This window comes from Botrytis porri, assembly GCF_014898465.1.
Source record: "Botrytis porri strain MUCL 3234 chromosome Unknown BPOR_001, whole genome shotgun sequence".
Classification (NCBI taxonomy): Eukaryota; Fungi; Ascomycota; class Leotiomycetes; order Helotiales; family Sclerotiniaceae; genus Botrytis; species Botrytis porri.
The window spans coordinates 2,180,948-2,197,013 of NW_024066075.1; the positions used below are offsets into that span (position 1 = coordinate 2,180,948).

Here is a 16,066-nt window from a genome sequence, read left to right on the forward strand (position 1 = left end):
CACAAAGTACTGTACCGGGGCCATCAAAGCAAGCCTATATTTAGTTCACAGGGGTCCTCGGTACCGGTATAGAACGTGGAAGGATTACGAGCATCAACAGCGCGTCGACCTTACTCAAATAGGTGTAAAATACGTTACGCTCGTAAAATGCCGTTCTCGTATCATCATCGTTATGAAGGAATGTCCGGGTTCAATTCGTGATAACCAACCGCAGTCTTACTTCGTACTTTGACCTGACAGAAAATAAGGCATTACTGAGATGATTCTAGAACATCACATAGAAGGTAATCGGCTCGCAGTGTATCCACTTGAAGTCCAAAGCGGCCAATATAATCTACCTGGCAGACATTGCTTCCATTATGACAGAGCAAACATCCTCTCGGCGTCAAATCCAGTGTAAGCTTCTTCAACTTCGAAACAACTATGGGTATCGGATGCACAGAAGTCTGCTCGCACGAGGCATTAAAACTGTGATAAATCTTAGAAGGTAATTGGTTCGCAACTGAATATCACGACTATCTAGAAAGATTTATTATACGCAAGATTCTTGGCGAGCACTATCCCCAAAAACGCTTACCAGGTATAGAATCTGGAGATTGTTACAAGCTATGTGATCCCTATGATACCATTTTCTTTGACCATAGTCCCAGCCTTCTTCGTACATGTCTTTCTGAATCTCCTGCCCCAAGCTTCTATGGCATTTCCATCAATTTAGTCGATACATACTCAAGCTCGACGTTGGGCCGTCAAGAGGTCAGCGACTCGTTTACCCATTTGTTAGTGGCGAAATCTCAGAAGGGGGGGTGGCCTGGGGTACAAGCCATGTATACTGTGAGTACTGTGAAGTATACATCAAGATGGATAGAATGTCTGCCACTACTAGGTACACGTTGTTATGACAAGGCATTGCCTCTAACCAGCCAGCGGTGTATTGGAGCCGTCAATGATGTACGCTAATGGGCGGATGAAAAGATTCTTGTGGAGGCAGAAAAGACTAGAACTTTGATGTGGCTCCCTCTAATGTATTGATAGTAACAAAAAGACTTCACCACGCCCTTCGCGTATTCGCTCTGTTGAGTCCGTTTCAATCTACCATGATTCTCGTAGATTCGGTGCAGAACAAGGCCAATGGTCAATATTTTCATTGGCAGTGCAAATATGCCAACTTCACCCTAGATATTGGCAGGTCCGGTTCCATGAAAGGGATGTATGTTGATATGTATAGGAAGGTTTCGGACAACGTCCAAAGTAAGTGGTAAACTCACACTGCATCAATGCAGACTGTCCCCTGTGCAAGATAGCAATTTTCTTGCGTTCTTGAATATGTCAACTTGATACAGAACTCCAAAGACAATATAGGAATTTGAAACTTCACGCGAGTGAGTAAGGCAAGGCAAGTCAAGTCGAGGATGGTCAAATGAATATAATCTATTAGTCTAAGCTAAACACTCGATACGAAATAAATGCCGGATGTAACATCACACTGCTTTATGACTGATGGGGTATGGATGTGAATATTGTGTGTCACCTCAACCAAAGCACATCATGTATCTTCCCGCATACATACTTGGGACGAGATCCTGAGATGTCAAATTAAATTTGGAAGTCGACGATCTTGAGAGTTTGAGCACCTGGTGAAGGTCAGAATCTTCAGGAACCACAACGGACTCGACGAGAAGTTTAGTAGACAAGATTGACGTCTATAAACCGAGATATCTCTTATCTATCTCTTATTTTCTGGACTTTCTTGACCCCGAAGATGCGTGGTTCAAAGGTTTCGGCAACCTACGTTTGACCATGAATTTCCACGACGGGAAGGTGCATCTCTTCGTTTGAAGTTTATTTGGTACTTGAGATTGCACCACCCTCGGTTTTATTTCCATTCCATTTCAATGCAAAAGTCCAGTGCATACTTCACTTGATTGTCCAAGTTCTGAATTTGAACATGAAATAATTCTTCGACAGTAATTACGACTTACTGCCGCGCCGCCTTCTCTCCTTTGACATTTCAAGACTTACGTCCATTCGATTCTTTTTCGCCAAATCAATCTTTTTCAACCATCACAATGATACACATCCGCGCTTTTCCCTTCACTGTGCTCTGTATCAGCATTCTCCTCTTCATGGTCTTCCTCAATACATCCACGCCTGCCTACTTAACACACTATTCATCTGACCTTCTCCAAAAATATAGACCAGTTGGACCAGCTCATGGATCCTCCGATATTTCAAACAGCACACTTGGTTTTCAAAAGATTTTTGCAGTGGGCTTGCCGGAACGAAGTGATAAGAGAGATGCTCTCACTTTGATTAGTAGCTTGACAGGGTTTAACATCGAATGGGTAGATGGAGTGAAGGGGGAAGCAGTTTCTGATAAAGCTGTACCATATGGTGCTGATAGAGCGAACTTATGGGAGTCGAATTTGGGAAGTTGGAGGGGGCATATGAATGCTGTTCGGAGGTATGTCTTTGTTCATTGACGCTCACTTCTTTCTATATATTATAAAAGCTAACGCGCATTCTGCTCACTTAGAATCGTCGAACAGAATCTGACAAGCGCACTGATATTTGAAGATGACATGGACTGGGATACCCGTCTAAAATCTCAACTCCTTACCTTCGCAGCCGGTTCGAAATTTATTCAATATTCCTCCACTATACTCTCACATCTCGTTTCTCCCTATGGTGATGACTGGGATTTACTCTGGCTTGGTCATTGCGGCGAAGTATTCCCTGAAACTCTCGACGAATATAAATCGCTTTCTCCCTCCTCTCCCGAAATTTCACATCTCTCTCGCAAATATATCATAACTTCTGATACTACTGTCCCGCCTCCAATACATTTCAAAGGATTCCAAAATGCCACACAAAGCCCCTATACACGATGGGTTCACGTAAGTGGAGGCCCTATCTGTACTTTTGCATATGCGCTCAGTCAACAAGGCGCAAGAAAGGTATTATGGGATTTAAGCGTGGATAAATTATCAGGGCCATTTGATAATGCCTTAGCGGGACTTTGTAGATGGGGACGGGATTCAAAGAAATTGGGAATGAGATGTATAAGTGTCACACCGGGGCTTTTTCAACATCATAAAGCAAGAGGTTGGATAGGTGGAGATTCGGATATTCAGAAGGTGGGAAGTGCGAATGGGGAGGTGAGGGAAAAGGGGGTTACGGAAAATGTGGTTTGGAGTGCGAGGATGAATGTGAGGGAAATATTGATGGGGGAAAAGATTAGGGGGCAGTGGGATGATGAGGTGGATAAATAGATGAATGGACTGAAGGATGTAATGTGGAGAGAGTAAAATACTTAGGGTGCGTTCGGATCGATTTATTTCGGCTTATTTCAATTATTAGACCTTATTTATTTATCAAATAATGCTTATTAAGCTTAAATAAGAGGTTTATTGAATGCTTGAAGTTATGAAATAAATTATTAGGAATTATTGGATTTGTAATAATCTAAATAAATTAAAATGACAAATGCTTTCAAGATTACTATATATTAACTATAAAGTAGCTTTTTAAAACTTTATGAATAATTCTTCAATAAATCTTTATTATTATTTACTTCTATTATTTTTCAACATTATTCAACATTATTTAATATTATCTCAAATATATTAGCCTCAATACTCTTGTTATTTTAACAACATTATAAATTTCTCTAAATAAATAAGAAAACGAACCGAACGCACCCTTAGATATGAATATAGATTGGTCAAATGGATGTACTAATATTTGACTTTGTTTCTAATCCTTGATGAAAGAGATGAGTGTATGTTCGTACATATGTCATGAGTGAATATGAGGGTGAACTTGACATGGGATGAATCTCAATATTATAATGTATACTTCAATTTTGATATGTATCTAGAGCAGACTAAAAGAATAGAGAACTTGCTATAACCTAAACATCTTGCCTGTGTTTACTTACATACTGTATCAGATACCTTCTGTCTCACACGACAAAGGCCTTATCCTAAGACCGATCAGAAAACTTCTAGGCGACGAACAAATCAGTAATATATCCATCACCTCTATTCTCGTGCTCATCCTCGCTTCCTCCATTATCTATCTCATTCGTCGACCCTACTAATCTCACCTCACATCATCTTATTCCTCCACCTCCCCCTCCGACTCCCATCTCCCTTGGTATCTTGAGTTCCGCCTTCTCTCCAAGACTCTAATTCCCCTTTCTTCTCTGTGATTTCTTCGAATTTGTTGATATGAAAGCCTCTAGGTTAGGAGAGGGAAGTGGGGATTTTTGTCTGTATATGAAGATTGAAGGAATGAAAGAATGAAAGAGAGAGTGGAAGAAGGGATGGGAGTTGGTTGGATTATAATGTGATGTTAATAGATAATAGATAGTATATAAATCATACCGAATAATGTTGAGTAGCAACTGTAAAGCAGAGAGTATTCATTTTGAAATTCTGATCTGCCAAAAGGAATAGGGAGGAGGAGAAGGAGGAGAAGGAGGAGAAGGAGGAGAAGGAGGAGAAGGAGAGTATATAGTATATAGAGTGTAGGATGAAGGGGTCGAGGAATTGACACTGAGGTGAGGTGAGGAGTCTTTGGTTGTGTTGCGGGGTTGGGGGGTTGAGATTGGTTCTGATTCGGTACTGGTGTTGCGAGTGAAGTTGAAAGGTATATTTTTGAGTCATCAACTCATCTCATCTCTATATCTACCATTGCTCTTTCCGCATTCACATGATCATGTTTTCAAGCTTGCAAGAAAATCATCATGCCCCTTTTTCTGTGGAAGGATCCGTATGACATTGACATTAGGCTAGATACTAGGTTAGATTGTATGCTATATCGCTTATATATTGCGTTAATACCAGGCAATAGACAATTTGATGCATGATACTCTAGGAGGGAGGATTTCCTCTCTTCCCCTAGCGAAAAAAGGTGCAGGGGAGAAGAAAAAGAGAAGAAAAAGAATGATTCGACTTTTCCATTTGGATAACACAGGCTCTGAAAAAATATGTCTACTATATTGCGTTACTACGATACCATTTGTGATAATGATTTTGCGTGAGCGTATCATATAATTTAGAGAACTTCTGTACTGGGAAGGAGGAGGGTGTTAGTGTCTTCCTCTGTAATGAAGTTGTATTTCTGAATAGATTGCTACTAGTAATATTTTAATTGCATTGAAGGTTGTGAGAATACAATATAATATAGATGTTTTTAATGATTGAAATGTATTAACATAGTTTATTAATGAACAAGTCATATCAATAAATAGATCACCTCATTTTATATATAAAATTCGTTTGTACATAACCATGCATTTTCTTTATATAATAATATAATTTAAAGAAATTTGAAAATATTGAAATTTAATTATAGAAATATCATAAAAATCTAATTATTTATTAAAAATTTAAATTATTATAATAATTATAATAAAAATAACTTTTTTATAACGAAAATCATGACAATTTCTACTTTTTTTAGAATATAATAGAAATATTTATAAAAAAAACTAAATTTATAAAAAGCTAATTTTTTATTGTTATTGAAAATTCTTTTCTTTTTTCAAAATAGTAATTAGTTATTAAAATAAAAATATTAAAAAAGGTCTAATTTTGATGTATTTTCAAGTAATCTGTTCACTAATATAATCTACTTACTGATAAACTATATTAAGTAAAGTGAGTATATTAGGGGGTTTGAATGTATGAATTAGTTTGAGGGGATGAGATGATTTACTATGTAAGGCTTGTTGTATATTTAAGGGAGGTTGGAAGGATAGAGTTGTTTGAATAACGTAGTTTATTAGTGCGTGCACTATATCAGTATGTACATCATTCATTTTACATACAAAATTCGTTTATATGTAATCATGCACTTTCTTTATTTATAAATTAAAATTTCTGAAAATTTAATATAAAATATTTAATTATATATGAATTATAAAAATCTAATTAATTTTAAGAAAAATTTAATTTATAAAGTAGTTATTATAGAAATAACTATTTTGTAACGAAAATCGTAACAATTTTCACTTTTTCTAAGATTTAATAGGAATATTTATATAAAAACTAGATTTCTAAGAATCTATTTTCGTATAATTATTTAATATTCTTTTCTTTTCCTAAAATAATGATTAGTTATTAAAATAAGAATATTAAAAAAGGCCTAATTTTAGTGTATTTTGAAATGATGCACGTACTAATATAATGCACGCACTGATAAACTACGTTATATTAATTGAGGTTAGTATATTAAAGAGTTTAAATGTATGAGAGAATCTGAATAAATGAGATTGTTTGAATATATAACATAGTTTACAAGCTTTTTCTTGGTCCTTTAGGGTTAAAAATAACAACGGGCTTGTTGACATTCTTTATAATTGTTTTTCATATCTTTTAGGATTTATATCTATGTTTATACTGTGTAGCTTTATTAGATATTTAAATGGTTGAATAATGATTGAATAATTAATTATATTATTATTATTATCAAAATTAAAATATCAAGACTATAAATATACCTATAATTTCTAAAAAGAAAACTAAACTAATCTTATTTCATTTCATTCCGAACTCTTTCATTTTGATTCTACTTATATTCAATCAGATCTTCATATACTTATAAAGCATTAAAAAGAATCCTTCGAAATATTTACTAATTAATATGAATTTATTAATCTGGAGATTAATATTGTTAATAGTATATTCTTGTCAAATGATATGAATCTTATCAAGAAAAAGAAAAAAAAAGAATTAATGGAGAATGTTGATTCGAATATTAAATGTATAAAATTGCTTGTATATAAAGATAAAGACTTGATTTAATTTATTCATAAATGTATGGATATTAAATAATTAAAGATTATCTTTTCAAATAATTTTAAAAAGTATTAAAAGATTATAAAGTTGATTAATATAAGTAAACTTTATTAAAAAAGAATTAAGATTGAAATTGAGATTCTTTATTATTTAATAAATAATAATTATTCCTAAATAGTTACTAATATACTTGATATTATTAATTTTAATTTAAATAATAATAATAATATTAAAATAAATATATTTAATAATATATCTTTATATATAGCCTTAGATTATTTAATATAATCTTGATAAATGTAAAAAGAGGAAATCAAAACAATCTTATTATTGAAGTTAATAAGATAAATAGGAATATAAGTAAGAATTAAAGTCGAAGTTGAAGCTAGAATTAAAGCTAAGGTAGGAGTAGAAGTAGAAGTAGGAATAAAAATAATAGTATTATTATTATTATGATTATTATTATTGTTAATAATAAGATTATATATAATATATTTGATATAAGTTATAATAAAAATAATAATTTCTTATTTTATAATAAAAAAAGCTAAAGTAGGAAAAAGAGAGGTGATATTAGTAGAAGTAATAGTAATAATAGTATTATTTATAGGATTGATAATAGTAATAATAATAAACTTTAATATTCGAATTGATATTGATATAATAATAGGAATAGTGATAAATAAGGATTTTTATTTTGAAGTAAGGTTTGTAGTATATAAAGTTTTGTTTACTATTTTGAAATTAAGTAAGGTTTTGATAATATATAAAATTGATAATAAAATGAAAATGATAATAAATATAAATAATAAATAAAAAGAAAAAAAGTAGAAAAAGAAAGGGTAAATTGATATTGATATATAATATAATTGAATTTACTTTTTTAATTTTAATTATATAAAAGTTGATTTAAGAAATATCTATATATCACTAAAGATTTAATTAACTATAATCGAAATAAGCCGATTTTATATGATAATATTTTATTAAAAGCAATTTGAAAATATAATATTAATTATTAATACCTTATAATACCTTTAATCATATAGTATTAACTATCTTACTAAATTGATTATTATTATTTAATAATAATAATATATATAAATATTATAAGTTTTTACTTTTAATTATTATTTTATAAAACTAATTGTAATTAAAATATGAACTTTTTAAATCAACTTTGATATATATAAATCCCTGATCTTATAATTTGTTTATAATTATTATAAAATATAATTTAATAAGAAACTATTTGTATTTGAAAATGAGAAGTAATTTTCCTTCTTATATCTTAAATATAATATATAGAATATACCTTATAACATTATAAAACTTTTCTCCCAATAATATAATCTTTAATATATATTTCTTAATATTAATTATTATTATTCTAAAGTTATTATATAATCTATAACTTAATCAAATGTTGTATAAATATATTACAAGTATATTAATCTTAAGCTTTAATTTTACAAAAGAAAGTAATAATAGATCTAAAATTTATAAGTTTTTTTTATAGATTATTATCACCTATTAATAATATCAATTTCTTAAGCATTATCTTGAATATTATATGAAAATAATGTTATATATTCTTTTAGTATTTGATTTATAATGAATCTATTAATCTTAATTATTATGATGTTTTTGATGATTATAATATAGTAATCTATATATAAAAAATTATTATACAAATGTAATTCAGATATAAATATATTTTTAGAATAGATTTTGTTAATAAGAATTTTAAAAGTATATAGTTTTTATATAAATTTAGGAAACATTTGCTTTTAATATTTATTAAATTGTATATTATTTTTAATATCCAATCTTTAAATTAAATTATTCTTTTTAATTATTAATCTTAATTTATATTTATTAATCTTATATTCCTAATAAGATTTACTCTTTGAATTAAAAACTATATCTAATTATTTTAAATAAATACTTTTATAATATTATATTTAAAACCTTTAAGAATAATTAATAAAGTTTAAGCAAAATCGTTATTTAATATAAAAGACTTCTATTTATCAATAATATATCAGAGTTTTATTATAAAAAATATATAAGATCCTAAAATAGCTCATAAATCAATTAAAAATAAAGTTTATTAATTTTATTCTAAATAATTAAAAAGTATTTTTGTAAGGATTTTACTTTTTTATTTTAAATTTTAATATTATTAATAAAATAAGCTTTCAGATTGATGAAAATTTCAAATTAATTATGAAAAATATTATTTTTAAATAATAATAAAGTTATAATATTTATAAATATAATATAAAAAATTATTTTCCTTTAATTATAGTAATAATTGTTGGAAGTTGTGGCACGTGCTCTAAGCTACTGTGCATATATCACTTCCACTTCGTAGTTAGATTTTACCTTAGTACAATTAATCTACATAGTCAATAATACATGCATTCCACTGGCCTGCTCCTTTATTGTGAACAATAATAATATAAAATAATATCTAAATATATTTTTTTATATTTTTTTATATTTTTTTAAATTTAAAAAATAAAAATATATTTAAATTAATTTTTTTAGAATAATAATTTTAATTTAGATTAAATATAGAAAAGAGTTTATTAAACTTTTGAAGTTTTTTTTTTGGAAATATATATATTATTTAGAATTATATAATTTATTTAATTATATAAAGATAATGAAAGATTATTGTTATATAAGATTATATTAAAGTTATTTTTAGCAATATTTATTTATATTAGATATAAAGTCTAATTCTTAATAGGATATATTAAATTTAAAGGGAAACATATTTGATACTGAATTATATTTTGGATTAAAAAAGTATTAGTAAATTTTATTTTAAATTTGATTCAAATATTTAATAAATTAATAATAAATTCATTTCTAAAAGTTATAATAAATATCTCTTATAATTAATTAATTAATTAATCAATTAAAAATCTTTAATCTTATTAAAAGTATTCTTTTATTTTCAATTATTTTTAATAATTCTATGTATGATATAACTTTTTTAAAAGGTAGAATATTTAATATCCTTATATGTTTATAGATCTTTATAGTATATTATATTGAAAATGATTGTAAACAGATATTAAAGATAATATCTTTTATTAAAGAGTATATTTATATTATACATTCTTTTAATAATTTTAGGATTGATTAGTTAATAAAATATTCTTTTATATTTTCTATATTTTTTTAATTTTATTAAAAACATCTTATATAATATATTTAAGGAGATCCAAATATAAAATTCTAGAAAGATTATTATATATTTATTTTTTAATATTATTTATAATATAAATAATCTTTATTATATTTAAATTATTTTAATAATGTTGTTTGATTAATATTCATTTTCTGTTTTAATTAATTCGGAATAAGATTCTTAAGGTAGATTATTTATTGGCCTTTTATATATACAATCAATTTAATAATTAAAGGATAATATTAATAAGTATTGTATTTGTTACGGAGGTACCCGCGAGGCAGCTCCCGTAACAGTATTCTATTAGTTTTTTTACACATTTCGATAATATTAATATAATAATTAGAAAGATTTTGATGAATTTTATCATTCACTTTTAGATTATTTATATTTAAAATAGTTTTATTTATACCTTTAAAAATATATTTGTAAATGTATTTGATAATATTTATTATAATATATACTTTCATATTAATATAAGCTTTATACTTTATAAGTAAATATAGATTATATAAAACTATCTATAAATTATTTATCTCAATAATATCAAATCGATTCATAACAATTTATTTTAATAAAAATTGTTCTTTAATCTCGAATCAATTAGTATTATATATAAATATAAGAAAAAGAAAAACTTATTAGCCTTTTATACTATTATCATTACATCTTAATATACTTATTATATAAAACATTCCATATCAAAATAAAATAATAATAAAATAAATTATTTCCCAATAAAAACAATATTTATATCTTTATCTTTAAGTATATCTATTAATCTATAATAAATATCAAACTTTAATTTATTCTGATTTTTCAAAAGGAATATTAATTTAGTTCTTTTAATAAAAGTATAAGAATTGATTATAAATTACTGGAAAAATAATTCTAAATAGAAAAATAAATTAAAAAGTTAATTATTTATAACTATATACTCGTTATTATTTCTATTTATATTATATTAAATAAAGGTTATCTAATAATATCATTATTATTAATTTATATTTATTCAAGTTTGATCTAAATTAACTATTAATTTTAGCTTCAAACTAAATTTCCATTCTGACTTATCTAAAGGAAATAGAGTAATAAGTCGACCACTCTACTTTCGGGCCACCCCTGTTTTGGGCCACCCTTTTACACCAAAAATCGCTTTTTTAGCCTATTAATATCTCTATCAATATATAATCCAATTTAATAAAAATTTGAATATATATAATTTAAGCCATTTTAGGCTTATTCTGAAATTTTTAGATTTTTAGGATTTTTCTGTATTGAGATCTAGAGCTTCAAAATATCGATTTTTTAATTTATATAGGAATTATATATAAATTTAAAACTTTTATAAAATCTTTAATAACTTTTTAATAATAATTATTAAAAGAAAACTATATATCTTTTGAAAGTTTTGAATTTAAATTTATATAGAAATTCAAAAAAAAATTCAAAAAAATTAACAGATATAGAGATATAATATACAGTGAGCTTAGAGTAGTATAAATAATCCCTGTAATTTTGAGGGTATTCTTTTAAATATCTATTTATAGGAAATCTTCTTTTTTTTCTAAATCCTTCAAAATAAATATGTTATAAACTTATAATAAAACTTTTTAGTTTATTTTTAATAATTTTTATGAAAAGTTATTAAAGATTTTATAAAAAATTTAAATTTATATATAATTCCTATATAAATTAAAAAATCAATATTTTAAAGCTCTAGATCTTAATACAGAAAATTTTTAAAAATCTAAAAATTTCAGATTAGATTCAAAACGATCTGAATTATATATATTCAAATTTTCAAGAAATTCTATTTATAAATAAGAAAATTAAAAATTCCATTTTTGGTGTAAAAAGTGGCTCAAAAGGGGGGTGGCCCGAAAGTAGGGTACCCGACTTATAATAAAGAGGGACATAAAAAGAATATAGTATATATATAATATATAAACAATTTAAAAGGATCTCTTTCTTTTCTTTATTAAATTAATAAACCTTTAAAACAATATCTTAAAGATTTTTCAATCTCCTATTATTAATCTTATTCAGAATAATAAGTATAATTTCTAATATAATAGGTAAATTATATCTTCCTTAATATTCATCATTTTGTTTCTTAATAATCAATTATAACTTAAAATTAAAAATTATTCTAAATTTATTATTATTCTATTAATATTATTAAACAATTATTTCTTTAATATACTTAGTAGTAGTAAATTCATAATCGATTTGGTCTATTTAGCTATACTAAGACCATACAATACGCCTATATATGATTCTAATTGAATAAAGTAGATAGGAAAAAGAAATAAAAATCTATCCCCCCCGAACTTTTTTATTAAAATTTACAAACAACCTCTCAAACAATTTTTTCAAATCCTTCAAATCATCTATATTATAGATCTATTCTATTTAAAAACCTTTCTTCTATTAAATCCCTTAATATACCTATAAAACCCCTACACTTCCTACTCTATTATAATAATCTCTCTTTTTCTATTCAACTCCTCCTAAAATATTATAAAAGTTATAATTAATTATAATATCGTATCCCTTTCAAAAGATCGTCTTCGCCCTTTAATACTTCAAATCCTTCAGGAATCCTATTATAACCCCTAATTTATTACTTATAAATCTTATATTCATTTTTTCTTATAATACATTAATAATACATAATTTCTTTTTAAAACCTAATATTTCTTATTCCCTTTCCTCCCATCAAATTACCCTATCAATATAGAATACAATATATTAGAATCTATTAAACCACCTTATTAATATAAAGAATAAGATTATATTATAAAACTAAATAATTAAATAAGATTGAAATAATAAATATAATAATATCAGAATACTATTACTTTAATAATATACATTCTACATTAAAGAATTACTATTTTTTCAATTATAATCGATAGTATATCGTCTATTATATAAATTAATATTGAAATTAATATTTTATAATATTATATACTAATATAAAATACTATACATCTAAATCAATATATTATAAATATTTTTCAAAAGATTTAACTTTTCTCTCCATTCACATGAAATAATTATAAATATATTAATAAAATATTAAACATTATATTAATATATTTCTTATAAAATATTTCTTGAAAAAAGTAAGGTCTTTTGAAAAGTTTTCACCCTTCATTTTTCTATACTCAAAAACCTTCTTTTTTGTAATTAAAACCTCTTTATAAAATCTCTAAATACTAAAAAGCCTAAATCATTATAGGGGTTTATAATTTAATCTCTTTCATTAATCATGTTTGATATAATAAGCCTATTATTAATAATATTAATATTAATAATTTCGATATAAATATACTAAACTGTTACGACGGGTAACATTGGATCACGTGATAAGTGTCATGTGATAGGACGTTGGAGCCTTTGGAGTTTAGGATCCAAGGAGCCAGGAGCTTTTGAAGCTTAGAATTTAAGGGATTCAAGTAGGACAGAACTATGGGTTCTATAGAGCAAAAAGGTCTATATAAAGAAAACAGGTCTCATTATAATATAGAGCTTTGTGTTCAAGAACAATTATTAGTTTCATTATTATAATTACGAGAATTACAATTAGTTATAACCTTATTGAATTCCTATTTAAAGTTTAGTTTAAATTATTTCGAGAGATCTCTAGACACTTCCACGTGACCCTAGAGGCAGCTCCCGTAATATAAACCCCTCTCTTTAATATTAACAATAATATCTCCCTAACTCAAGTAAATATTAATTCAATAATTTCGAAAAAGGATAAAAGATAATATTCTAATTCAAATATAATAAAGATTAATGGAATTTTTTAAGAAAATCTTTCCTTGGTTTTTCGTGTCTTCTTAATATACTTATAAACTATAATATATAGATTATATTTATATATTAACATATTAATTTATATTATAATAATTCAATTAAAATTCCTATTTATCTTTATATTTATATAAATATTGATTATATATTCTGAATTGTAAAGAAATAATTGATTAAAAGTCAGCTTCTTATTAGATTATTTAACAATAAGTTTTTAATAATAATAACATTAACCATATAACGTAACTTATGATGAACCAGGTCATATAAGGAACCAGGTCACATTTAGCCCATCATTGACTTCAAACCCCAACAAATTTTGCTATACATATCAAATTATCTCTTATACTTTCTCAAATTGAAGAGAAGATATAGAATACTATTGTTGTACTTCAATTAAAGGAATTTAAATCAATTAGAAAGGCTGTAGAGTATTTTGAAGTTCCTAAGTCAATTCTCATAGTTAGAATAGCTGGAAGGAAATCACGTACTTAATCCTATAAAATGACTCAAATTCTTTCAAATGTAAAAGAAAATACTCTTGTATAATAGATTTCACAATTTATTATTATTAAATTCCCTATTATATTTATATTGATAAAGAAAATGGTCAACGAAATTTGTTTTTGACACATTTAGATTACATCATTTTAAATTCCTACCTCAATAGAAATTCCATCTATAGGCTACAAATAGATCTATAAATTTCAAAAACGATATTCAAAACTTAAAATATATTACTCATGTTAATTAGAGTTTAATTAGATTAAAGAAATAATACCGAAGAATATTCAGGTTTGGTTTGATATATTTCGTATATGTTTTATTAAACGAAAGTATAAATTAGATGATATATATAATATAAATAAAATCGGATTTGGAATTGGAAGTATTCAAAATATATGCATTATAGTTGATTCTACTTAGAAATCGAATTGGAAAGTTATAGCTAGTAAGTAAGAATGGATAACTACATTTGAATATATTAATATAGCTAGAAAGGCTTTATTATCTTGTTACGATGGGTAACAGAATGCCATGTGACAAGTGTCACGTGGTGGAGTCCCCAGGAGCCAGGGCTCCAAGGAGGTCCTTGGGAGCCAGGACTCCAAGAAACTCCAACCAACATCAGAGTACGAAGATCTATATAAGGGAATGGGATTTCATTACAATGTAGAGCTTCGTGCTCAAGAACAATCATTAGTTTCATTACTATAGTTACGAGAATTGCAACCAGTTACAACCTTATTGAATTCCTACTTGAAGTTTAGTTTAAACCATCTCGAGAGATCTCTAGACACTTCCACGTGACCCTAGAGGCAGCTCCCGTAACATATCTATAATCATTTTCAAGGCTCAGAATACGAATTCTGTATGAATTCTAAAGGATATACCTTAAAGCTGGTAGTTCTTTATTAATACGAATGAATGAATCTCAAACAGTTATAGATTAGAATAACTAAAAAGGGTTTTCGAATTAGAATTCAAGAAAATGTTAGATGATTAATCTCGATTTTTGATTATGGATAGTTATTTAAGTTATATTACAGGTAGCTTTATTGCTTTTTATATAGAGAAGGATATCGATTTATTTATATTACTTTCTTATTACTCCTATTTACTTTAATCATTTGATATTGTGGTGTATAGGCTAATGAAATAATATTATGCTTTAAAGATTAATTGATATTCTTGAACTAGTATAAAGTGAATTCAAAGAGCTGAATAAATAGAACTTTTTCAAAATATTAGAAAAAAAGTATTGAATTCTTCTAATATTAAAGCTGGCTGGAGAGGAGCTAGTTGTTACGGGAGCTGCCTCTAGGGTCACGTGGAAGTGTCTAGAGATCTCTCGAGGTGGTTTAGACTAGACTTCAAGTAGGAATTCAATAAGGTTGTAACTGGTTGCAATTCTCGTAACTATAGTATGAAACTAATGATTGATCTTGAGCACGAAGCTCTATATTGTAATGAAATCCCATTCCCTTATATAGACCTTCGTTCTCTTCTGGATAGCTTGGGTAGACTGTCTATCCTGTCTATCCACGGATAGCCTGGATAGCTTGCCTATCCTGTCTATCCATCACGTGACACTTGCCCCGTGACCTATATGATACTACTGCTTATCTAACCTGTGCTTACTAGATAACCTGTAACCGCTATCCCTCCTGTGCCTACTGTAGGATAGGTGCCAACAAAAGATAGGTACCTATCTTTTAATCATTGCTTATTG

The 16,066-nt window shown here is 26.7% G+C and overlaps 1 protein-coding gene across 1 annotated transcript; it reads left to right on the forward strand.

Moving 5' to 3' along the window:
* Nucleotides 1–1,296: 1,296 nt before the first annotated feature.
* Nucleotides 1,297–3,392, forward strand: EAF01_000588 (uncharacterized protein). The gene is made up of 2 exons (XM_038908838.1): nucleotides 1,297–2,461; nucleotides 2,534–3,392. The coding sequence occupies exons 1-2, from the start codon at nucleotides 2,067–2,069 to the stop codon at nucleotides 3,267–3,269; spliced, it is 1,131 nt and encodes a 376-aa protein (XP_038775744.1). The 5' UTR covers nucleotides 1,297–2,066; the 3' UTR covers nucleotides 3,270–3,392.
* Nucleotides 3,393–16,066: the final 12,674 nt, after the last annotated feature.